The sequence below is a fragment of the Puma concolor genome, chromosome E1 (assembly GCF_028749965.1).
Source record: "Puma concolor isolate L17-30 chromosome E1, mPumCon1.1.hap2, whole genome shotgun sequence".
Lineage (NCBI taxonomy): Eukaryota > Metazoa > Chordata > Mammalia > Carnivora > Felidae > Puma > Puma concolor.
The window spans coordinates 26,698,006-26,725,699 of NC_141680.1; the positions used below are offsets into that span (position 1 = coordinate 26,698,006).

The following is a 27,694-nucleotide window of genomic DNA, read 5'->3' on the forward strand; positions in this document are numbered from 1 at the left end:
TGGAATATTATCCAGTCTTAAGAGGAAATCCTGTCATTTACAACAAAATGCATGAGTCTGGAAAGCATTACACTAAGTGAAATAAGGCAGGCAAAGACAGACAAATATTGCATGGTATATCACTTATATGCAGAATCTTAAAAAAAAAAAAAAAAGAGTTGAATTCAGAAACAGAGAGTAGAAGAGCAGTTGCTGGAGGTTGGGAGAATACAGACAGGCTGATAAAAGGGTACAAACTTTTATAAGATAAATAAAGTTTGAAGATGTGATATATAATATGGTGACTACAGTTGATAACACTGTAGTGTATAACTGAAATTTGCTAAGAGAGTAGACCTTAAATATTCTTACAATTAAAAAAAAAAAAGGATCCAAAATCTATAAAGAACTTATCAAACTCAACACCCAAAAAACAAATAATCCAGTGAAGAAATGGGCAAAAGACATACATAGGCACTTCTCTAAAGAAGACATCCACATGGCATACCAACAAATGAAAAAATGCTCACCATCACTCATCATCAGGGAAATACAAATCAAAACCACAATGAGATACCACCTGACACCTGTCAGAATGGCTAACATTAACAACTCAGGCAACAACAGATGTTGGCAAGGATGCGGAGAAAGAGGATCTCTTTTGCACTGCTGATGGGAATGCAAACTGGTGTAGCCACTCTGGAAAACAGTATGGAGATCCCTCCAAAAATTAAAAATAGCACTACCCTATGACCCAGAAATTGCACTACTAGGTATTTATCCAAGGGATACAGATATGCTGTTTCGAAGGGGCACATACACCCCAATGTTTATAGCAGCACTATCAACAATAGCCAAAGTATGGAAAGAGCCCAAATGTCCATCGATGGATGAATGGATAAAGATGTGGTATATATATACAATGGAGTATTACTTGGTAATCAAAAAGAATGAAATCTTGCCATTTGCAATTATGTGGATGGAATTGGCAAAATTAGAGAAAGGCAAAGATCATATGACTTCACTCATATGAGGACTTTAAGATACAAAACAGGTGAACATAAGGGATGGGAAGTAAAAATAATATAAAAACAGGGAGGGGGACAAACATAAGAGACTCTTAAAAATGGAGAACAAACAGAAAGTTACTGGAGGGATTGTGGGGGGGGGGGGGGGAGTTAAATGGTTAAGGGGCATTAAGGAATCTACTCCTGAAATAACTGTTGTACTATATGCTAACTTGGATGTAAAACAATAAATTTAAAAAAAGGAAATATGTGAGGGAATAGTGATGGATATGTTAACTTGATGGTTGGAATCCTTTCATAATCTGTACCCATATCAAATCAAATTGTACACTTTAAATATTTTACAATTTTAGATACCAATTACACCTCAATACAGTTGAAAAAATGTCAACAGCAATTACCTATAAATACAGAGATGATGGGCTTTTTTTTGCTTCTTTTTATTTAGCTTTACTTTATAAAAACCTTTTTACAATAAACATGAACTATTTTGTAGTAAGGAAAAATTGCAACCTTTCATCTTATAAAATATCTTTTTTTTTAAAGTTTTTTTATTTTGGGAGAGACAGCATGCACATATGAGCAGAGGAGGGGCAGAGAAAGAGAGAGGGAGAGAATCCCAGGCAGGCTCAGGACTATCACCACAGAGCCCGACATGGGGCTCAATCTCATGAACCGTGAGATCATGACCTGAGCTGAAACCAAAAGGACGCTTAATGTCTGAGCCACCCAGGTGTCCCTAAGATGTCTTTCTTATTTCAAAAAATTAAATTCAGTACTTGGTGCAATTTTAAAGCTAAAGAGAATATGATTTCTAAATTAATCCAATCCCTTGGTTAGGAAATTATTTTAACAAAAATATTTCAATATGAAACTACTTTGGAGAAACAAGGTGTCACTATAATGATTATATTAAAATGGGACATGTTACTTAATAACAATATATTTCAAGTGTCGGAAATTTCAACTATATAATGAAAAGTACACTGATTGAAACTATAAACTTACCTAATAATTTGTCCTTCTTCTTCAGGAGTAGCTGGTCTTAACCCCAGAACTATGTGACATACCTAGAGAAAAAAGTGGTAAATCAAACTTCACTGGTGCCAATGACTGGACTGTATAAAATTTCACATGCTCTGCATGAGTTCCATTTTGTAGATGGGAATCTGAATTAGCAATAGCTTTCAACTGATGAATTACCAATGTCTGAACTTTAAACTTGAGCTGTTTGTTTGTTTTCTAAACAAACTATTTCAATAGAGGCCAACTTCTAAATCTCTGTGTGAGACAGGAAAGAAAGGAAGGGAGGGAGGAAAATGGAGATAGAGATAGAGACAGAAGAAAAAAACTATTTACCAGAACATTTCACTAATACTATGTATTTTAAGATATCTCACACAGGGAATATTATTTTCTTTCCTGAAATCTGAAGAGCAAATCATGGCACTCAAGGAGAAAGGCGAGGGGAGATGCAGAGGATATAGGAGACAAAAAATATGGGTAGCATTTCAGTTTAATCAGTTCAAAGAGAAAAATTATTGCCACTAATGCTAAATAAGCTTTTTAAAAATATGCTTTTTAGGGCTCATTTCCTCTATGTGGCTTCTCTAAATATCATCAACAGATGTAATTTTTCAATATTTTCTCATGAAAAATTTCAAAAACACAGAAAAGTTTAAAGAATTTAACACTGAACATGTCATAACCATTATCTAGATTCTAACATTAACGTTTTATTATACTTGCATCTATCCATTAATTCATCCATCCTTAATTTATGGATGCATTTCAAAGTAAATTACAGACAGTAGTACAGCTCTTTATAAATACATCAGCATGGCTAACATTAACCAGAGAGTTCAAGATCTGTTTACAGTTTTACCTTTTGAGGTGACATTTACATAACAACAAAATCCACAAATTGGGTTTTTGAGATTTATCTATTTAGGAGTAAGTAGTTCATTGTCATTACTAAGTAGTATTCCATTGTTTGAACACACCACTGTTTTATCCATTCTCATATTGACAGATATTTGAGCTTTTGAAACCTATTTTTCTAAGCAAACTTATAGAAAATGGAAATACACATGCTTACAAGTGAACAAATCTTAAGTGTACAGTTCAACGACTTTTCACAAAGTAATATCTATGAAACCCAGTAAAAAAACAACTGCTATCTCACCCAAAGCCCACTTTGGGTTCCTTCCCAGACACCACTGCACCTCTCTGATGTATCCACTATCCTGAATACTATCACCATAGAATAGGTTTTGCATGCTTTTGAACTTTTTGGTTTAGTGTTTTCAGCTCAAGTTTATGTAAGATTCATCCATGTTGTTGGGTGTAGCAATATTAGACTTATTTCCCAGTGCTTTAAAGTATACCACTGTATGCACATGCCACAATTTACTTCCTATGTATTTATTTATTAATAAGTATTTGGGTCATTTTCTGGGGTTTTTTGGGCTACAACAAATAGTGATTTTAAGAACTTACTTGTAGGTCTTTTGGTGCCCAGATAACACCAGTTTCTGTAGGTTTTACATATGAGTAGACTTTACGGGTCACCAGGTAAATATATGTTCAACTTTTATAAATACTGTCAAACAATTTCCAATGTGTTTGTAATAATTTACAACTATTACAAATTGTACAAATTACATCCCATTGGCAATATATGAGAGTTCCAGGTGCTTGTTATCCTCACCAATACTTCATATCACTTACAAACTAACCATTCTGGGGTATGTCTACTGAATTTCACATGTGGTTTTAATATGTATGTCCATGATGACTAAGGAGCTCCTTTTCATTTATTAACTACTGGGACATTCTGTTTTGTGAAGCATCTCTTCAGGATTTTTTTTTCACATTTTTATATTGAAGTTTTGCCTTTTTCTCATTGATTTTTATTCTTTGTATGCCCTAGATACAAGTCTTGTCAGATGCAGGTTTCACAAACATCTTCTCCCACTGCATAACTTATCTTTTCACTTTTTAAATGGTAGCTCCTCACTAAAAAAAAAAAAAAATGACTTGTTGTTTATTTAGTTTTTTGTTTTGTTTTGGGTTTTTTTGTAGATATTTTATTTTTATTTTTTTTAATATATGAAATTTATTGTCAAATTGGTTTCCATACAATACCCAGTGCTCATCCCAACAGGTGCCCTCCTCAATACCCATCACCCACCCCCCCCTCCCTCCCACCCCCCATCAACCCTCAGTTTGTTCTCAGTTTTTAAGAGTCTCTTATCTTTGGCTTTCTCCCACTCTAACCTCTTTTTTTTTTTTTTTTCCTTCCCCTCCCCCATGGATTCCTGTTAAGTTTCTCAGGATCCACATAAGAGTGAACACATATGGTATCTGTCTTTCTCTGTATGGCTTATTTCACTTAGCATAACACTCTCCAGTTCCATCCACATTGCTACAAAGGGCCATATTTCATTCTTTCTCATTGCCACATAGCACTCCATTGTGTATATAAACCACAATTTCTTTATCCATTCATCAGTTGAAGGACATTTAGGCTCTTTACATAATTTGTTTATTTAGTTTTGAGAGACAGAGACAGAGTGAGCATGAGTGGGGTAGGTGCAGTGCAGGGGGTGGGGGGGGGGGGAGAACAACAACACGGGATCTGAAGGAGGCTCTGTGCGGACAGCAGAGAGCCCAATGCGGGCTCAAACTAACTGTGAGTTAATGACCTGAGCCGAATGGAGACACTTAATCGACTTAGCCACCCAGGTGCCCCTAAAAAAAAGTCTTAATTTTACTGAAGTCCAACTTAGAAACTTTTGCTTTGTGGTTAATGCTTTCTGTGTCCTAAGAAGTCTTTGCCACCTCAAAGGCATTAAAATATTCTTGCAAATTATTTTCTAGATGCTTTATCTTTACTTTTCAAACTTTAATTAGATTTATAATCCCACTTGGATTAATCTTGATGTATGGGTAAGAAGGAAGAATAATAATGCATTTTTCCCCACAGAGATACCAATTGACCCAGTACACTATTTATTGAAAAGATCACCCCTTCCCATATGCAATGCAAAGTCTTCTTTGTTATAAGTCAGGTGATCACATACATGTAGGTCTGTTTAAAAACTCTCAATAGTGTTCCACTGGTCTATTTGTCTACCTTCATGCAGGTATCACATCGTCTTAACACTACTGTTTTATACTAAGTCCTAATATCTGGTAATGTAAGTCCTCTAACATCGTTCTTTACATTATCTTGGTTACATTTGGCCTTTTCCACTTCTGTATGTACTTAGAATCAGCTTTTCCAGTTCCACAAAAACAATGACAACAATAAGCTTTTTGGCATTTTGATTGTGAATGCGCCACATCTACAAACCAATTTATGTATGTATGTATGTATGTATGTATGTATGTATGTATTTTTAAATATAATTTATTGTCAAATGGCTAACATACAGTGTGTAAAAGTGTGCTCTTGGTTTTGGGGATAGATTCCTGTGGTTCATCGCTTACATACAACAACCAGTGCTCATCCCAACAAGTGCCCTTCTTAATGACCATCACCCATTTTCCCCTCTCCCTCACCCCCCATCAACCCTCAGTCTGTTCTCTGTATTTAAGAGTCTCTTATGATTTGCCTCCCTCCCTCTCTGTTTATAACTAATTTTTTCCCTTTACCTTCCCCCATAATCTTCTGTTAAGTTTCTCAAGATCCACATATGAGTCAAAACATATGGTATCTGTCTTTCTCTGATTTATTTCACTTAGCATAATACCTTCCAGTTCCACCCATGTTGCTACAAATGGCATGATTTCATTCTTTCTCAATGCCAAGTAGTATTCCATTGTAAATATAAATCACATCTTCTTTATCCATTCATCAGTTGATGGACATTTAGGCTCTTTCCATAATTTGGCTATTGTTGAGAGTGCTGCTATAAACATTGGGGTATATGTACCCCTGTGAATCAGCACTCCTGCATCCTTTGGATAAATTCCTAGTAGTGCTATTGCTGGGTCATGGGGTAGTTCTATTTTTAATTTTTTGAGGACCCTCCACACTGTTTTCCAGACGGCTGCACCAGTCTGCATTCCCACCAACAGTGTAAGATGGTTCCCATTTCTCCACATCCTCGCCAGCATCTGTTGTTTCCTGAGTTGTTAATTTTAAAGTGGTATCTTATTGTGGTTTTGATTTGTATTTCCCTGATGATTAAGTGACACTGAGCATCTTTTCATATGTGTCTGTTGGCCATCTGGATGTCTTCTTTGGAAAAGTGTCTATTCATGTCTTCTGCCCATTTCTTCACTGGATTATTTGTTTTTTGGGTGTGGAGTTTGATGAGTTCTTCATAGATTTTGGATACTAACCCTTTATCTGATAAGTCATTTGCATATATCTTTTCCCATTCCATCGGTTGCCTTTTAGTTTTGTTGATTGTTTACTTTGCAGTGCAGAAGCTTTTTATCTTCATGAGGTCCCAATAGCTCATTTTTGCTTTTAATTCCCTTGCCTTTGGAGATGTGTCGAGCAAGAAACTGCTGCGGCTGAGGTCAAAGAGGTTGTTGCCTGCTTTCTCCTCGAAGATTTTGATGGTTTCCTGTCTCACATTTAGGTCTTTCATCCATTTTGGGTTTATTTTTGTGTATGGCGTAAAAAAGTGGTCTAGTTTTATTCTTCTGCATGTTGCTGTCCAGTTCTCCCAGCACCATTTGCTAAAGAGACTGTCTTTTTTCCATTGGATGTTCTTTCCTGCTATGTCAAAGATTAGTTGGCCATAAATTTGTGGGTCCAATTCTGGGGTCTCTATTCTATTCCATTGGTCTATGTATCTATTTTTGTGCCGTACCATACTGTCTTGATTATAGCTTTGCAGTAGAGGCTAAAGTCTGGGATTGTGATCCCTTCTGCCCCTTTGGTTTTCTTTTTCATTATTACTTTGGCTATTTGGGGTCTTCTGTGGTTCCATACAAATTTTAGGATTGTTTATTCTAACTCTGAGAAGAATGCCAGTGCAATTTTAATTGGGATTGCACTGAATGTCTACAAACCAATTTAAAGGGAACTGACACTGACATCTTCAAGGTGCTGAGCCTTCCAATCCATAAATATGGATTATCTCCCTCTGCATTGGTTTTTTTTATTGCTTCTATAACAAATTATCACAAATTCAGCATCTTAACACAAAGTAACTATTATCTTATGGTTCTGTAGGTCAAAAGCTAGACACGGGTCTCACTAATTCAAAAATCAAGGTGTCAGCAGAGCTGCATTCCTTTCTGGAGATGAAAAGAACACATTTCTTTGCCTTTTCCAGTTCTAGAGTTCACCCACATTACTTTGTTCATGGCCCCTTCCTCTATCTCAAAGCCAACAAGTTTGCATCTCTAACTTTTCCTCCGTCATCTCTCTCTCTCTCTCTCTTCCTTTCCCTCCCTCCCTCCCTCTGACCACCGCTGGAAAAGGTCCTCTACTTTTAAGGACTCATTTGAATTAGACCCATCTGCTAGGCTAATCTCCCTATCTCAGAGTCCTTAGTCCAATACATCCACAAAGTCCCTTTTACCATGTAAGATAACATATGCACAGGTTCTAGGGATTAGGGCATGGATAACGTGGTGGTTGTGGTGGGCATTATTCTGTCTACCACACTCTTTAAAATTTGATACTTTTTGATAATGCACAAGACAGAACACCCCGATTATGTTTAGAATACTTCAAAATATTGGCCACTGAGTTTATGAAGAAGGACTGAAAATAAAGACATTACCACAGGGATGGTTTTCCAATTTTGTTAACACTTATATATGTTACACTTAAATACCTAAAACACTCAGCCAAGAGGGATCTTGGCAAATAAAGTAAGAGTATAATTCAAGCTTTTATCACTAGACTTACCAACTAACTCTACCAATTTTAAGACACAGATAACAATTAAAGCTTAGCATAGCATAATATAACTTAGCATAACTTAGCATAACAGTCTTCTTACTCATATACTAAGTGAACATATAGTTTTAAAAGCATATTGAATATGAAATAAATACAGTAAAATATAATGTTAAAATGTAGGTGATAAGTATTCATGTGAAAAACCTTTTAGCTCTTCATAATATATTGTTAGAAACACACATACACAAAGGCAAATCTCAAGCATTTGGTTATTTATAAATTAGAGTCAGAAAAATAGTGCCACTGCAAGTTCTTGATAAGAATGAGAAAAAAAAAAGAATGAGAAAATAGGAAAGACAATACAAAAGAATCAAAACGTTATGCTATGCAATAGCTACAAGATGATATAGGCATAAGCCTAAGTGATCTAAAAGTTATGAGATAAAGTAATAAGGATATTATTTTAAAGGAGATAAAAATAGTTGATCAATTTTCATATTACCAATTTTCATATTACCAAGTCATTTCTGTTTGGAGTAGTGACTAATATTATTTTTGTATGTTTATATTTTATAAAGCCATCAAGCTAAAATCCCTGCTGAAAATTGTAACTGATGTGGAACAACTGATTGATATAAATGGATATTATAGGCTTATCAGATTGTGTGTGTGTATGTATATGTGTAAATATACGTATATGTATGTGTATGTATATGCACGTGTGTGTGTGTGTGTGTGTGTGTGTAATTAGTCATTAGCTATCAGGAAGAGGCCAGTTTCCATTTATTCTAGCATAGCCATGTTTATTCTTTACATAAAACAGAAGAACATGATAGATATAAACATAACAAACTTCTGACCTTCACAGGGGTATAAGGAAAGAAAAATAAAATAAGGAATCTAAAATAGGGGCACCTGGGTGGCTCAGTTGGTTAAGCATCTGTCTCGATTTTGGCTGGTCATGATCTTGCAGTTCATGAAATCGAGCCCTGTATCAGGCTCTATACTGACAGTGTCAAGCCTGCCTGGGATTCTCTCCCTCTCTCTCTGCCCCTCCCCTGCTCGCTCACATCCTCTCTCAAAATAAATAAACTTAAAAAAAAAAAAAAGAGGAATCTAAAATATCACTATTAAGTCAACTTAAATATTTGTGAAAAATTATAAAAAATGGAAACCATAAATTATTGTTTTTAATTGGAACAAGAGAAGAACTACAACTAGGAAAATAGTTGAAATCTGGCAAGCCTTATGACTTAATGTTCATTCCTGGCACCTTTTCTCTCCTCCTTCTTCAATCTTTCTTGTTTCTTCTAAAGAATTTTTTAAAAAATTTAGAAACAGCCTTGCAGCCAAGATAATCTCCTAACTGGAGAGACTGTGTACATTGAAAATTCTACAGCTGCCTACTTATGATTCATCTTTCTATTCACACTGCCTCACTTATTAGGAAGGACCTTTAAAAAAGACAACAGTGAAGAAAAATAAGAAATTATGATGGCTTTTGCAATCTAAATTATTATCTATGCATCTAACATGCTGGTCTATCATGAATTATAAGATAAATATACATAATCAGCTATATTCTACTTTTCTATCTCCCATATTTTGAGATGCTTCGGTGGCTTAGCATCTTTCAGGTGTATACAGGATAATGTAGTTTTTTTTTAATAATTTTTTAAAAATTTTTTTTTAATGTTTATTTATTTTTGAGACAGAGAGAGACAGAGCATGAACAGAGGAGGGGCAGAGAGAGAGGGAGACACAGAATCTGAAATGGGCTCCAGGCTCTGAGCTGTCAGCACAGAGCCCGACGCAGGGCTCGAACTCATGGACCATGAGATCGTGACCTGAGCCGAAGTCGGACGCTAACCCACTGAGCCACCCAGGCACCCCTAAATAATTTTTTTTTAATGTTTATTTATTTATTTTCAGAGAGAGAGAGCACGCGTGTGAGAGCGCACAAGTGGGGGAGGAGCAGAGAGAAAGGGAGAAATAGGGAGAATACCAAGCAGGCTCTGCACTAACAGTGCAGCCTCAGGGCTCAAACTCACGAACCATGAGATCAGGACCTGAGCAGATATCAAGAGTCGGATGCTTCACCAAGTGAGACCTCCAGGCGCCCCTACAGTTCTTTTTATAATATGCGGTTTTGTAGCTGAGTTGCAGTTATTACTACACAATGAAACAGATGTAGAACTACTGGTACTATTACTCTCTGTACCTGTCATTTACTTCAAACCTACCTGGAAAAGGAGATTCAAAAACTCATTGGCAAGAACATTTTTCACGCTCCAAATCTGGTAGTCTTCTAGACTAAGATGACCCATCTGAAAGAGAAACAATGTTTAAAAAGATCTCATGTAAAGAATGTCCTCATTTTTACTGAATTTGAGTAAAATCTGATTTATTAAACGTATATTGGTCATTTTTATTTTAAAGCAAACAAATAACTTAAAGTAGATGCTGCATGTTCATCTGAAAACTAGACCAGCTAGGATAAGTTTAAAAGCAACAAAACTCTCTCAAAGCAGTCAATGGTAATGAGGATAATTTATCATCAACAAGCTTTATCCTCCAATAACCTGGGAAATAATTCACATTATCTTCTGCTTCAAGGGTTATCTAGGGAAAACCACAAAAGGCTCTGAATAAAGTGGAGTATTTACTAATTAAAAAAAATTTTTTTTAATATCTATTTCTGAGAGACAGAGCATGAGCAGGGGACAGGCAGAGAGAGAGGGAGATACAGAATCCGAAGCAGGCTCCAGGCTCTGAAGCAGGGCTTGAACTCACAAACTATGAGATCATGACGTGAGCTGAAGTTGCCACCTATTTACTAATTTTTGAAAGCAAAAAAGCAGACTCTGGATTATGTCCTTTCATTCTAACAATTTTCTAAAACCTTCTTAGAAATATCTACCAATATTATCAGACTTCTTAGACATTTAAAGGAATTTGATAATAAATTTCTGATATATCAAAAATGAGTATCTATATAAGATTTTCCCAAAACTAATTTAACAATTTATAAGTTGAGTAAAGGCAGCATTTTTGTAGTGTCAATGTGTACAAAAAATTCCATATACATATAAAGGCAATATAACCAAATGTTTCTTACGGCTTGTGTTCACATAATTACTTATCAATCTTAGAAGAATAATGTTTTTTGCTTTTATTATTTAATGATATTGATATGTTCTCTTTTCATTATATGCTAGCCACATGTAAGAAAAGATTTTCAATTACTACAGTTATGATTATTAGCTCTCACAATACAACTTCTTCTTAGTATGTTAATATTAAATCCAAATTTAGTATGTTAATACTAAATCCAAATCCAGTATTATGCTTTTTTTTTAATAAAAAAAAAAAAAAAAAGCATAATATTGACATAATCTGTCTCCAGTGAATAGGTTTGGCTGAAAGGTCCAAGTTTTATTCTGAACTGTTACTATTTCATTATTGTTGCTACATGGAGATGGAACAGCTAAATTAAATTATCTTCTTGTTAAAGTTTACAATAGAGCCAGAAGTAGAAACTCTATCTTACATAGACAGCAATAATTCCTACTATTTATTATTCAGAAAAAAAAGTATTAAAAATTGTACCTCTACATGAGGCATTTGCTAACAGAAATTGTTGCAGGTTTCTACGCATATCAAATAGAAGTGGATACCTTAGTTTTTGGTAGAGAGAGGTAAACAAGGGAGACTATCTGTACTGCCAAAGCTCAAGCCCTATAAAACTCACCTCTGTTACTGAGCATTAGTTAATAAGCCTATGATGATTCCCTCTAGAATCATGATTGAAGAAAGAAAAAAAAAACTAATGTCACTTATTTTATCTAAACCTCTGTAATACTACTGTAGTCTACATCCTACCAATCTGGTACTTGGTACATGTCAAAATTTGAAGGGAAAGGCTCAAAATAACTCAAATATGCCTCACATATGTGCATTATTTTCAATTTCACACGGTGACACAAAGACATTACAATAATGTAAGCTATAGGAATAAACCTATTATAATATCCTTACTAATAAATGTTGTCAAACTAAAAAAAAAAAAAAAATAAGAAGAATTTATTCTTTGTTAAGTATATGCTTACTCTTGGTATTACGTGATTATCCTGGCTGCTATTAAATAATTCAGGAGACATCATTATTAATACTATTAGAAAAAAATAATTTAGGAATATATGTATCACCCAAATTGAGATAAAAAATCATTTCTATCATCCCAGATATCCTATGGTCCTTCCCAATTAATCCATGCATTCCCCAAATCACTATTCTAATACCTATCACCATTTATCAGTTTTGCCTCTGTTTTTGAGCTTCACATAAATGGAATCACACAGTAAGTATTCTTTTTTGTGTGACTTTTTTGCTCAATATAGGTTAGCCCTACTATAACTTATTAAAATGGAAGAAATAAATATTATAAACCATAGATGTCAAGGGCTATGTCTATTTAATTTTTATAAAACATCTAGTTGTAAAATATAAGTTTATATATATAAACACTTAACGGAGCTGTTTAAAGACGGAATGCGCTATCTTTAGAGACAACTTCGTGGTACTATAACTGTAGGTCCAAATAAACCCTTGGTGGAAGTGATGCAGAAGGGATTCAAATATGTATATAAGCTATATATCCTAATTCATTGTACATGGTATTTTCAGAAAAGAATATAATTTATCCTAGCCCTAGCTAGACTCACCTTTGTGGTGTCATGTGCATTCAATATGCCTTCTACAATGTCAGATAGATCCGTATGTAATTCCTTAAAAAAAAAAAAATCCAAAGGAGTAATTAGAAAAGGGTAGTTACATTTTATTATTCAATGGCTACAGAATACTATATTTTAGTCAAGTATTGTTAATTTTTTTATTTAAAAATTATTTTTAATTTTTTTTAACGTTTATTAATTTTTGATAGACAGAGCATGAACGGGGGAGGGTCAGAGAGACAGGGAGACACAGAATCTGAAACAGGCTCCAGGCTCTGAGTGGTCAGCACAGAGCCCGACGCAGGGCTCAAACCCACGGACCGCGAGATCATGACCTGAGCGGAAGTCGGACGCCCAACTGACCGAGCCACCCAGGCGCCCCTATTTAAAAATTTTTTAATATTATTATTATTATTTTACAGTGTTATATTCATTTCAGGTATACAATACAGTGATTCAACATTTCCATACAACACCCAGGGCTCATGACCACAAGTGCCCTCCTTAATCCCCATCATCTATTTAACCCATTCCCCCACACTCCTCTCCTCTAGTAACCATCAGTCAAATATACTTTTTTTTTTTTTATTTGAGAGAGTGTGTGCATGTGGGGGGGGGGGGGGGAGGGAGAGGGAGAGAGAATGTGAAGCAGGCTCCATGCTCAGTTGGATCCCATGAACCTGGGATCATGACCTGAACAGAAATCAAGAGTCAGACGCTCAACCAACTACGCCACCTAGGTGCCCCAAGTATTTTTTTAAATTACCTTAATAAGTTCTTAGGTTTCCTTTAAAAAAAATTAAGACAATTTTCCTGTAGTTTCATTCTTTACACAATAAGTTCAGTTTATCAAATTTTCTAAGGTACATTCTCTTTCCTATTTTGTACCTTCAGCTATGAATATTTTGAGTATGTAGTATTAATATAGCAACTCAAAATAATAACAAATCCTTTTCTCTCTCTCTTTTTAAATTCTCCACTCCACTTTCCTATTGGAAGTTTACATACAACAATATGTATACAATCAGAACTTACTGGTATATCATCAGTGCGGTTGTCCTTCCACACCTCTAAAAGTGCAACCACCATGTCTCTCAGTTCAACCCTGGAGAGAACTCCATCACGGTCAACATCAAATACCTTGAAGCAAACTAAAGAAAAGAAACTCTTATGGAGGAAAATTACTTTTCTATTCTGAAGTACAATGCCTTTTACTAGACGCTGACCTAGCAAAATTAGTTTCTCAAGCAAGTATATTTGGATTAAGTTCTCATCTGGAGCAGACTATAATATGTCATTAAAGTCCTCTAAACTTGTAGGGCTTCCTGCATTCTTTGTAAATCTCTCTCTGAATTAGTACCTGGGTTACAGTCCTATGCTTTACCCAAATTTATAGTTAAATTCCTTGCAAACTGATTAAAAAAAAAGGGGGGGGAGTTACTATACAATAAATATTACAATATCTCACAGGTTTTGAGGAGGCAATTCAAGCCTTTATATTACTTTCTAATATTTAAAACTGATAAGTTGATTTTTATAGTGCTGAAAGTATTCCATTTACACGGAATATCAGCACTTTGCTAATTAGCTCCAAACAAATCACTATAGTTACCTTCTGTTAGCCCATCAGCAAAAAAAAAAAAAAAAAAAAAAAGTTAAAAACAAATTTAAGGTGATAATTCACCTCATTTGAGATGCAAAATTTCGACCTCCTTATTTAGTATTAGAACTTTAATGGGAACAAATGATCTACCATAAAGTCAGACTGTAGTAATGGCATATCATCAGGGAAGAATTCTGAATTTTTAAAATTAAGTATCTATTTCATGTTTGTGAAGCTGTATTTTAGAAAGACAGTGATGATGACCCTAGTAAATACATTAGAATTAGGTTCCAATTAAATGTAAACTGCTCCATTTTCTCATATCTGGTTAAGATTTAACAATGTAATATACTTATGCTTGTAAATTATGCTACAATAACATTTTAGCTAGGTTAAAGAGACCATTTTAGTATTTAATAAAATTATGTTTTGATCATAAATTTCATCTTGCTAATAAAATATTAATGTATACAAGTGACAGAAAATGAGTTGTACTTTAAATTATGCAAGACACAAAATTCTCTATAGACTACCAGAATATATTTTCCAAATGCTTAACACTGTCAAATATATTGTAAGTGATATAGTTCATTGATCATGAACTGCAAATTCATCAGGAAAATCAATCCCATTATTAATCAAAAAGATCCCAAACTACTCCACAGTAAAAAAGAAGAGATGAGTGAATCCTTAAACTGACCTCAGGAAAACCTCAACATGAGACTAATATTTACCAACCTGACAATGTGATAAAAATTCAAGCCTTAATACACAGATGATTTTATATAGATGAATGCTAATTCTTTCTGCGTAGTTTGCAAATTTTGTGACAAAGTTTAACACACTTACATTTTTGTCTTTCAGCCAGGGGTCCCCTACAACAGGCTGATAACCCACAAGATATCTCCTTAAAATCTATGTGATTGTCACGATTTTCATCAAAAGCATTAAACAAACCTGTAAAATAGGAGAAGATACCATAAATCACAACCAACAAGTCTCCTAATATTAATAATATCATGTTTATGAAAAGAGGCATGACTCCCACAAACTGGTCAAATTAAAAAAAAAAAAATTGTTTATCAGTAGCTCCTACTGCCTCAGGAAGTATTTTTCTCCTGGCATAATTAAAATTAAAACTAAAGACCATAGCAGAAAACACATTCCTATCATCCTGTGTTTGGTTATATTTGCCTGTTTGTCTCTATCTTCTATCACTTGTAACAGCTAAAAATGATGATGGCATGTAAAAAATTAAAATAAATTGAAAAAAATTAAGAACTGAAAAAATAATCAGAAATTACTATTATCCTTACTTAGATTGAGAAGAAAAAGGAAAAAAGGAGAAAAGCTGAACTGTATACTTAAAATAATATATGAGCTCCCATAAACCTCTTTCATTAAGCAAAGAAAAACGTTACAAACAAAAGAAATTCTGTACTGCAGTCTTCTTTGTAGTTTATGTTTTATAAATAAATACTTAAAATCAAAAACAAAAGAAAATTTGTAATCTTGTGGTTTTCAAACTTTTTAACTCAGGACTCTGAGATCAAGACCTGAGCTGAGAATAAGAGTCGATGCTTAACTCACTGAGCCAACCAGGTAACTCTGGTTTTCAAACTTTGTGTAAAACATAGAAATGGAATAATTTTGTTTTCAAATAAAATGATTTCTCAACCTGCAATTCTAAAAAGGTGAAAACACAATTGTACTGTTGAAGTAAGGTGGAAAAGCCCAGATCCCCATCTGTCCTGGCTCCCCCAATAAGTACTTCTAAAGTACCCCAGGAATTTGAAGAATACAGACTATATTTCAAGAATTCTGTGCCCTTAAAGAGTAGAAAACTAAAGCTCAGATGGGGTTAAGTGATTTGCCAAAAGTAAGAAAAGTTAAGAAGAACACAACCCAAATATTCAGATCCCAAATATGATTATGATATTATCCACAATTATTCTTTGTATTCCTAATTAAAAAAAAAAGTTATAGCAATGAAAAGTTTAGAGCTAGCAAGAACCTCAGAGATATTCCAGACTAGTAATTTTTACATCTTTTTTGGTAGGGGGAAGGATATAGCAGTGGAACCTTCTTATGTAGAAGAAAAATAGTAGAGGCACTTGAGGTGAGAAAGAGGTGGACTTATGGGTGGAAACCTGGAGCTTTACCCACACAGTGGCCACCACCCTATTCCATGCACCATAGGCTAAGACACTTCATTGGAATACAGTGACTAACTTAGTCAAACTCATTTTGAATTTGAGGATATTCATGTGCAGAGAGAGCTAACCTGATTTATGAAAGGTTACACAGGTAGAATAGGAAGCTCAAGACTACAATCTTCATTCTCCTTTTCGTTTTTTTTTTTTCCATTTAAACAATGCTATTTGCAAGAAATTTGCAAACTTATAACATTATGGCATTTTAGAGTTAAGATGGATGTAATGGTTAGAAATAAGAGATGGACTCAGGTGTGTTTGCCATTTGTAGAAAACAGACCTACCTTCACTTAGAGATGGACGAATGGGTGGTGAAACCAATGGGCCAAATGTCTCTAAATCAAATCGTCCAGTCCGGGATTGAGCCTTTAGCAACCAATAGCGTTTCTCCAGATCAATGATGTCTGATTCTTCCACTGAGAGTCAAATCAAATAACATTATAAAACCTCAGACTTCTCTTCTGGGCAGTTAGTTCATCCTGATCACATAACTTCCAAGGATATATTTTACTAATTTTCTGATTCAATTGTTAAAAATAATAATTACCTAAAACAAAACTCTGGAAGACAAATACGTTATATCTAAAATGGCACGAGAATTAAATCTGAATTAATATAAAAGTGGCTTTAAAAATCAGGAAAAAATGTTCACAATTTCCATTAAGTAGGCTGCTTAAACCCAACATGTAAAATAATAAACAACTGAGACATTTCTTTTTGGCTTCCTATACCACTTTTATCTATACTCCCTTTTCATAATTTTCAACTTCTATCTTGGATTTAAAGATTTTATATACATATTCGCTCCTGGTTACACTGTAAACATCCTAACAGCAGGATCCATGTCTGATTCATCCTGTCGATATGGTACTACTTACACATTCAATACTTATTAAATAAATAAAAAAGAATATGAAAAAGATGCTATAAATGACAAAAGTCAATAAATGACAGATGAGGTAGGACAGGATTTACAATGTGATAAATAATAGGTGCATCATGAAAACATGAATGTCCTTCACCCCTCATACATCAGAAGGTAGACTAAAAAATTACAGATATGCTCCAACCACAGTTACATTTTCCATGTGCTGTTCCCCACCCCCCCGCCCCCCCCCCCCCCCACCCCATGCAAAGAAGTAAGATTTAGAAAGCAAACAAAGTGAGTCCTTCCAGTGCCCTGACTTTTTGCCTGCAATCACCTTCCAGACCTTGGCAAGATTGGAGGAACCTAAGCAGTGAGAGATTTCGCTGAGTTAAACAGAGAAGTTGTAGTTCTGGGAGGTTAAGATAGCTGAAATTTGCAAAGCAGAATACTGGAGAGGAAAGAGTTATACAAAGAAAGAGCTCCAGAAATCTGCATAGGACTCTTGTTGAGTTTTGGCAGAATAGTAAGCTATGTATGTATATAGTGAAATTCATTTGAGGCTGGGCTAGGAGATACCTAAGTTTTGGCTAGCCAGAGTAGAGACACTTTCCTGAACACAGGGAGTAGATTAAGAAGGTCACACTTAATTAGAAGGGAAAAAACTCTAGAGTAAATGCTACTTCAGACTTAATAAAGCTTTAAAAAAAAATTTTTTTATGTTTATTTATTTTTGAGAGACAGAGAGACAAAGCACAAGCAGGGGAGGGGCAGAGAGAGGAGACACACAATCTGAAGCAGGCTCCAGGCTCTGAGCTATCAGCACAGAGCCCAACACTGGGCTTGAACCCGAGAACCATGAAATCGTGACCTGAGCCAAAGTCAAATGCTTAATGGACTGAGTCACCCAGGCACGCAACCCTAATAAAGCTTTTAAAAAAATCCGTGAAAATGCCAAGCTGATCCACAAGTAATTTACCGGCCTATCAAAAGAAAACAAATTCCTTTTAAAGGAAGAATCCACTTAGCCATAACATTCATAATGTCTAGCATCCAAAAAAATATGACACAAGCAGGAAAAAGTGATCCAAAATCAGGAAAAAATTAGTCAATACAAAAACCTATAGAAATAACAGAGAATTTGGAATTAGCAGACAAGGCTTTAAAACATCTATTGGAAACAGCTCAAGAATTTAAGGAAAACCATGACTACGTTGAGGGGAAAAGGGGGGGGAACTAAAAAAGCACCAACTGATACTTTCTACTTATTTTTTACAATTTTTTTAAATGTTTTTTTTAAATTTAGTTTTGAGAGAGAGACAGAGCGCGAGCAGGGGAGGGGCAGAGATAGGAAGACACAGAATCTGAAGCAGGCTCTAGGCTCTGAGCTGTCAGCACAAAGCCCGAGGCAGGGCTCGAACCCACGTACCAAGAGATCATGACAGAGCTGAAGTCAGATGTCCAACCAGGCTACCCAGGCATCCCCCAACTGATAGTTTTTTAAAAATATGTTTATTTATTTTGAGAGAGAGCACAGGAGTCTGCATGTGTGTGCATGTGCACAAGAGAGGTGGGGGCAAAGAGGGAGAGAGAATCACAAGCAGGCTCCGTGCTGACAGCACAGAGCCCGATGTGGGGCTTGATCTCATGAAACTGTGAGATCATGATCTGAGGTGAAACCAAGAGTCCAAAGTTCAACCGACTGAGTCACCCAGGTGCCCACCAACTGTTATTTTGATGAATACAAATATTTGAAATAAAAAAATTCACTAGAGAATTTCATAGCAATTTAAAAACTACAAAGGAAAGATCAGTGAATTTGAAGACCAAGCAACAAAAACTATCCAAATGGAAGCATAAGGAGAGAAAAAAAGTGAAATATTAGAACATTACTGAACTATAGTATCAAACAGCATAACATGCATGGGGTCCCAGAAAGGGAAGGCAGAAAATATCTGAACTAATAACAGTTGAAAATTCCCCCAAATTTGATGAAACCTATAATTCCACTAAGTGAAGCAGAACCCTTCAATTAGCATTTAACATGAATCTGAAAATTCTCACCAGTGCAATAAGATATAAATATGAAAGTACAATATTAGAAAAGAAGAATCAATAAATTCTGTGCAAGAAAAATTCAAAGAAAACCAAACCAAGGCAAGTCACAATCAAATTGCTAATAGAAAAAATTTAAAGCAGCAAAAAACAGAAGCAAAACCTACTACAAACAAGGGAACTATGATAAGCAATGATTTCCCTTCAGAAACAAGGGAGCCAGGGTGCTTGCATGGCTCAGTCTGACTCTTAGTTTCAGCTCAGGTCATAATCTCAACAGTTCATGGGGTTGAGCCCCATGTCAAGCTCTGTGCTGACAGCACCTGCTTGGGATTTTCTCTCCTTTTCTTTTTGACTCCCCCCCACTCAAAATAAATAAAAAGTTGAAAGAAAAGAAAAGAAAAGAAAAGAAAAGAAAAGAAAAGAAAAGAAAAGAAAAGAAAAGAAAGAAAAGAAAAGAGAAAAGAGAAAAGAAAGCCAGAAAACAAAACAATGGGGGGAAAATGTTGAAAGAAAAAAAAACCTGTTATTTTCATATTCTATATCCTATGCAAATATCCTTCAAAAAAGGGGAGGGGGGATGAAGAACTTTTTGGACAGACCAAAGCTCAAAGAATTCATCAACAGCAGAACTGCATCAAAAGGAATATTAAAGGATGTTCTTCAGACTGAATACCAGATAGCAATCAGTATCTATCTATCTATCTATCTATCTATCTATCTATCTATCTATCTATCTATCTATCTATACAAAGAAATGTTGAAAACAGGAAATGCCCAGTCTTTAAACTTCCATGGGGCGGATATCACTGACCATACCAGATTTTGGATAGGAGCTTGATGGCAGCTTTAGTTAGACTAAGTTTTTCTTCAGTTCAAATGCTTTGAAAACTGAGTTCAGATTTCTATTCAAGAGAACCCAGAAACTGCTAGCTTTTGAAACTAGGGGTCCATAAACTCCAGCCTGGAGGCTGCATGCATGTTCATATAAATAGTGTTTTTTTTTTTTTTTAATTTTTTTTTTCAACGTTTATTTATTTTTGGGACAGAGAGAGACAGAGCATGAACGGGGGAGGGGCAGAGAGAGAGAGGGAGACACAGAATCGGAAACAGGCTCCAGGCTCTGAGCCATCAGCCCAGAGCCTGATGCGGGGCTCGAACTCACGGACCGCGAGATGGTGACCTGGCTGAAGTCGGACGCTTAACCGACTGCGCCACCCAGGCGCCCCAAAATAGTGTTTTATTAAAGCACAGCCACACCACTTACTAACATATAATTTATGGCTGCTAACATATTACAATGGCAAAGTTGAGTAATTGTGATAAACAGACATATGGCCCACAAGTCTGAAATATTTACTATCTGCCTTTTTTAACGAAAGGTTTTGCCAATCTCTGTGTTAGACCTTGAAAGTGCATGACTGCAAGACTTCAAAACTGAGACTACACAAAATGACAGCACCTAGGGACCAAAGAGCCTTGAGACTGTGACCCTTCAAGAGTCTGAGATTTTAAAATTGTTAGGCCATAAAACTGTAAAGTCAAGAGATCTCTTTTCACTTCTCAGCCTGCCCCCAATCAGCAAGATTTCCACCTGAGAGAACTGGGTGGCAAAAATTATCTTTGTACATAGGGTTCCTTCAGATTCAAATCTGAAACAGGTTTCTCAAAAGTTTGGCTACTTTTTCTTCATTCCAGCACAACTTGTCCTCAGGCAGGCTCACTCCCCTGCCAGCCTTACTCCCAACCTCAGCATCTGGCCTGAGATTTGAAAACACCCTATATACCCTTGATCACCTAGGAAGGGCTTTGTCTCTCTGGAGTTTCACTTTCTTTTCTTTTTTTTTTTTTAAAGTTTATTTTCATTTATTTATTAATATTTATTTTATTTACTTATAGAGAGCAAGCAGGTGAGGGGCAGAGAGGGGACAGAATCCTAAGCAGGCTCTGTGCCACCAGCACAGAGCCCGATGTGGGGCTCAAACTCACATACCTTGAGATTGTGACCTGAGGTAAAATCAAGAGTCAGATGTTTAATCGACTGAGCCAACTGGGCACCCTCTTTTTTTCTTTTTTCTAAGATTTCTTTGTATGCAATGGCTTTATTATTATTATTATTTTTTTTTTTTTAGTTTTTTTTAGTTTATTTTTGAGAGAGAGAGAGAGAGACAGAGAGACAGAGAGAGACAAGTATGCACACAGCAGGGGAGGGCATGAGAGGGAGACACAGAAGCAGGCTCCCAGCTCCAAGCTGTCAGCACAGAGCCTGATGCAGGGCCCCAACCTATGAAGGGTAACCTGAGTCAAAGTTGGACATTTAACTGACTGAACCACTCAGGTGCCCCTGCATGCAATGGCTTTAAAGAAGAGTATGATTGTTTCGTCTATGTAGTGATTTCATGTTATTACAGTGGAAGTGAAAGTCTTTTATACCCTTCTATACTTCCCAACCTAAAGCAGAACCCTTCAATTAGCATTTAACATGAATCTGAAAATTCTCACCAGTGCAATAAGATATAAATATGAAAGTACAATATTAGAAAAGAAGAAGCAAGGTTATTCTTTGTGTAAAGCAGAATGCATATCAAAAAATTCAGTTTTTTACAAATTATAATTGGGTTCAAAAATCTATAAGGATACAAAATACATATACAAATATCCATGCTTTTCTTATATAACATTAATAGCATGTAAGAAAATATAAAAGACAAAAAACACAAAAATAGCAATTCCCCACAAGAAACAAATATCTAAAAGTAAACTTTAAGATATAAATGAAACTTTTATGAAGAACACTTTGTAACTAATATTACAGATCTGAATAAATGAAGAAGCATACCATGGCCCAACAGGGCCTTGATAGAGGCATACCATGGAGTTAAACAGGGTGTAAGATCACACTGTGAGGGTGGTATAAGAGTAGAGATCTGAAGGAGGCAAGGGGACAAATCACAGAGAAAAAACTTTCTAGAGAACAAGGCCTCAAGATGAAAGCTTGCTTAGCAAGCTCAAGGAAAACAAAGAAGATCAGAGTGGCTGAAATGGAGTTAAAGAAGGGGAGAATAATAAGAGAGTAGTAGGAGATAAAATCAAAGAAAAAATGGTCAGATTATGTCATTGTGAGAACTGTTTTTTTTTTAAATGTTTATTTAATTTTAAGAGAGAGAGAGAGAGAGAGAGAGCAAGAGAGAGCAAGTACAAGCAGGGGAGGGGCAGAAAGAAAGGGAAGAGAGAAAAGGAAGACACAGAATCCAAAGCAGTCTCCAGGCTCTGAGCTGTCAGCACCGAGCCTGAAAGTGGGGCTTGAATTCATGAGTCATTAGTTTATGACCTGAGCCGAAGTAGGATACTCAACCTACTGAGCCACCCAGGTGTCCCCTTATAAGACTTTTTTTTTTAACGTTTATTTATTTTTAGAGAGAGGGAGAGAGACACAGAGCATGAGTGGGGGAGGGGGAAAAAGAGAGAGAGGGAGACACAGAATCCAAAGGAGGCTCCAGGCCCTGAGCTTCAGCACAGAGCTAGATGCGGGGCTCAAACCTACCAACTGCAAGATTTTGACCTGAGCTGAAGTCGGACGCTTAACCAACTGAGCCACCCAGGCGCCCCACTTCAAGAAATTTTATTTTACTTATTTTTTAATGTTTGTTTGTTTATTTTGAGAGAGAGGGAGAGACAGAGTGTGAGTAGGGGAGGGGCAGAGAGAGAGGGAGACACAGAATCCGAAGCAGGCTCCAGGCTCTGAGCTGTCAGCACAGAGCCCGACGCGGGGCTCTAACTCACAAACTGTGAGATCATGACCTGAGCCAAAGTCGGACGCTCAGCCGACTGAGCCACCCAGGCACCCCTAAAAGAAATTATATTCCTTTTGCTTGACTTCCAAGGGGCTCCCTGGACTTAAAGCTAATATCTATTTTCCTTTCCTACCTCCATTCTTTTTTTTTTTTTTGAAGTTTATTTATCCATTTTGATACAGAGAGAGGGAGCAAAGCCAAGTGGGGAAGGGGAAGAAAGGGAGAGAGGGAATCCCAAGTAGAATCCACACTGAAAATGTGGAGCCCAATGTGGGGCTCAAACTCACGAACCTTGAGATCATGGCCTGAGCCAAAGGCGAACACATAAATGACTGTGTCAACCAGGAGCACCCCCTACTCATTATACTGCCCTGATACTCTCTATGCCTAAAACCTAAAAAAAAAAAAAAAAAGAGGTTGTTACTTAAAAGATCTAAGAGTAAAATTCTTTTGAAAGTAAAATATAAAAATAACACTGCACTAGGAACATAGAATTTTGTGTAATTATACATCAACAGATGGAAGAAATGAGATATTCAGAAAGCCAGTATTGTAATTTACTCCGAAGCAGAAGAAAACTCATGGAAATGACCACACCTGCCATAGGCAAAAACAAAAAAGGCCTTGACAATATGTACCTGGGGTCAAGTACACTGGTTATAACTTGTCCCCATTTTACAAAGAAGAATACTCTCTTGGGAAGTTCTTAACTTTGCTATCTCCAGAATAGTCCTCTTAATGATCCATAAAATCTATGAACAGGAATTCTAAGAGTGACAATGAAGTTACCCTACACTTTGGCATTTAAAAAGAACTAATTACTTATTAATTATTAAAAGTAACTATACACTGAGGGACAAGATTATTTGTTTTTGTCAAATTACATAAAATCATTGTTCATAGTTTTATTTATTTTTTTTTAATTTTTTTTTTTTTCAACGTTTATTTATTTTTGGGACAGAGGGAGACAGAGCATGAATGGGGGAGGGGCAGAGAGAGAGGGAGACACAGAATCGGAAACAGGCTCCAGGCTCTGAGCCATCAGCCCAGAGCCCGACGCGGGGCTCGAACTCACGGACGGCGAGATCGTGACCTGGCTGAAGTCGGACGCTTAACCAACTGCGCCACCCAGGCGCCCCAATTGTTCATAGTTTTAAATAATGGGCTAAGTTCATTTTTAAAATTTTACAGAAAAATCATCAAGGAAGATTATGATACAAAAAAGATAAAATTTTCATACAAGAGTACATGCTGTCATAGATTTTCTTTTTTAACCAAATATCAAATATACTACATTCATTGACACTGTAACCTCCTGATGAATCCACCTTTGCAAAGGTCCAATAATTTTGAAACTAAAACTAAATTTTAAAAATATGCAAAACTTCTACATAAGTACATAGTTTTCATTTTTTTTAAAACAGAGGTATCTATCAAATACCTATATAACTGAATTTACTAAAAAGGAATATTTAGGGGTTCCCAAGTGGCTCAGTCAGTTGAGCGTTCGACTTTGGCTCAGGTCATGATCTCATGGTTCATAGTTTCGAGTCCAGAGTTGGGCTCTGTGCTGACAGCTCAGGGCCTGAAGCCTGCTTCAGATTCTGTGTCTCCCTCTCTCTCTGTCCACCCCCCACCCCCGCTTGTACTCTCTCTCTCTAAAATAAATAAACATTAAAAAAAGTTAGTAAGGAGAGTAATCACAGGAGTCTGATATATAAACTGAGATAGCACTACTGTTTCCTTTTCCAAAATAAGATACCTGGTCACTTCATTTACAATGTATGAAAGAAAAAGAAACCTTTTAGTTCCTGCAGAGAAACTGCTTTCTCAAATTCTAAACTTTCTTCTAAGTAGTAGATATACATATAAAAAATCTGACCCTGAAACAAAACAAGGAAGACAGTAGCCTTGACAGAACTATGTTCTCTTCTAGGTACTGAGCATATGCTCAACAAGTACTTCTGATTAATTAGTGTTTATACAATACACTAAATTAGAAACACGCACAAATCACACTGACTTGACTCTCAAAATTTTTTACCTTTGATAACTGTTTATAAATCTCCTTAAAAAGCACAATTTCTTTGCTAAAGGAGAAATGCGGAGGGGCGCCTGGGTGGCTCAGTTAAGCATCAGACTTCAGCTCAGGTTATGATCTCATGGTTCATGGGTTGGAGCCCCGCATCAGGCTCTGTGCTGACAGCTCAGAGCCTGGAGCCTGCTTTGGATCCTGTGTCTCCCTCTGTGTCTGCCCCACTCCTGCTCACTCTATGTCTCTCAAAAATGAATAAAGGCTAAAAAAAAAAAAAAAACTTAGAAAAAAAAATGTGGAAAGATGTGTTGAAGATATTTAAAAGAAAAAAAAAGATCAGATTGTCATGGTCACCAATTAAAACCATGCTCTACAGTTCCCTCTTATGCTTATGTGATCTGTTCATATTTTGGTTATAGACTGCATGCAATTCATCATCAAATATTTGCCAAAAGCAGGCTAAAATAAATTATATATATTATTACATGAACTGGCAACTGAAGTGCTGGGAAGAGGGAAGGCAACTAACTTTATTTTCACTTAAAGAAGTTAGAGGTGATGACTGCAATAATAATTACTCTACTTGCAACTCATAGATCAATATCAGAACTTATACTTTACTAGCTAAATACGAATGAATCTATCACCCATCTAAAAGTATAATTTTTTTCTGGTTCACAACAGCAGCACACCATACTCCCAACATTCTAAATAATTCCTGGCCTACACTTGGGCCATCCTAATCAAGTCCCATCTTACCAGAGGTTCCAGCTGCAGAAATAGCTCTTTAATGCCAGAAACGGGTTCTCATTAAAAACAAACAAACAAAAAACTGGCAAAACATCCAAGCGTTTTCAAACAGTAACACATTTCTTGAACACTGTTGAGGAAGCAACCTGTTCACAAATGCAATGACCTTCTGAGATCTACTTAAAATGGCTGTAATCCTTACATCTTGTACAACCGATAAGAGGATAATGAAAAAGGGACATGGAGATTTACTAGGGGTTTATGGTCAAAGAATCATTGACATACTTTTTCTCTTATTGAAAGAAGGTGCCAGCAATGCCAGCTAAAATGTTGCAAGGGAATATAATAACACACATATTTTTAATTGAGATAATAAATGCTAAAATAGAAACAATATAAATTTTAATTAGACATCAAAAGAATAATCAAAATGCATTCAAAATTAGCCCAAAATACTACATTAATTACCTCAAAATCCACTACTAAAAAATCTGAGTTATTCATCAGGCTTATTCATTCTTAGTATACATTTTAAGGAAAATTCCAAAAGTTCTTTCTTAGCTTATTTAGAGACACATTTACACGAAAGAATAGGCACAAATATTTTCTTCCAAAAATATGGCTAAATTATATGAAAATATCAATATTAAAGAAAATAACTCTCAATTCATTTTTATCTTATTTGTTAATTTTTGAGAGGGAGAGAGAGTGTGTGTGCACACACAAGCAGGGGAGGGGCAGAAGGACAGAGATAGAGAGAGAATCCCAAGAAGTCTTCACATCCAGCTGGGAGCTCAATCCTACCACCAGCTATGAGATCATGACCTGCGCTGAAATCATTGAGTCAGATGCTCAACCGACTGAGACACCCAGGCACCCCTCAATTCATTTTTAAAACATAGTTCTTAAAATCATAGTTCTTCTACTGCCCATTTCATTTCTAAGTATCCCAAGGGGGGAAAAAAAGGAAATTGGAAAAGTGAATCTGCAAGATTGTCTGAAGTGAGTCTGAAGAAAATGGTGCACCACAACCACAACTCCTTCTATCTCAATTAACAAGTTACTCATAAAAGATTGAAGAATAAAATGACTGTGTGTCCATAAACTGCCTTCATCTCAATTTTGGCACCTAGTAGCCATCTGATCTTGAGAAAGTTTCTTTAACTTCTCATAGTCTTAGTTTCCTTAGTTTTAGAATATGAATAAAATGAACCTCAGAGAGGGCACAAGGATTAAATGAGAGGATATACAGAGTGCACATAGTGCCTTCTTTAGTAAGTGCTCAATCTACACTAATTAGAACTCTCATAAAGAGAAATTAAGAAAACAGTCCTGTTTACAATTGCATCAAAAAGAATGAAATACCTAGGAATAAATTTAGTCAAGTAGATAGAAGATCCGTACTCTAAAAACTGTTAAGACCTTCTTTAGTATTATGTTTAGATTCCTTTCTCTTTATTTTTTGTGGGTATCTATTAGTTTTTGGTTTGTGGTTACCGTGAGGTTCATATACAATACCCTATATATACAGCAGTCTATTTTAAGTCTGTGGTCACTTAAGCTCAAACACATTCTAAAAACACTACATTTTTACCATCTACTTCATATGTTTTTAACACTATATTTTACTTCTTATTCTGTGTATCCCTTAATTATTACAGAAATAGTAGACTTTACTACTTTGTCTTTTAGCCTTCATACTAGCATTACAAGTGGTTGATCCCCTACCTTTACTGTATGTTTGCTTTTACAAACAGATTTTTCT

General features: G+C 35.8%; 1 protein-coding gene and 1 long non-coding RNA gene across 3 annotated transcripts in view; one reads left to right on the forward strand and one right to left on the reverse strand.

Moving 5' to 3' along the window:
- USP32 (ubiquitin specific peptidase 32) overlaps positions 1-27,694 on the reverse strand; it is a 244,812-nt gene that overhangs the window by 75,423 nt on the left and 141,695 nt on the right. For both annotated transcript variants that reach the window (XM_086686756.1, XM_086686755.1), the window contains exons 6-11: positions 16,715-16,846; positions 15,067-15,174; positions 13,650-13,765; positions 12,606-12,668; positions 10,125-10,208; positions 2,016-2,077 (exon numbers count right to left, since the gene is read on the reverse strand). In XM_086686756.1, the coding sequence (XP_086542882.1) occupies positions 2,016-2,077; positions 10,125-10,208; positions 12,606-12,668; positions 13,650-13,765; positions 15,067-15,174; positions 16,715-16,846 (565 nt within the window). The remainder of the gene's footprint in view (positions 1-2,015; positions 2,078-10,124; positions 10,209-12,605; positions 12,669-13,649; positions 13,766-15,066; positions 15,175-16,714; positions 16,847-27,694) is intronic.
- LOC147574219 (uncharacterized) overlaps positions 1-27,694 on the forward strand; it is a 125,873-nt gene that overhangs the window by 10,549 nt on the left and 87,630 nt on the right. The gene's annotated exons all lie outside the window — the stretch shown is intronic.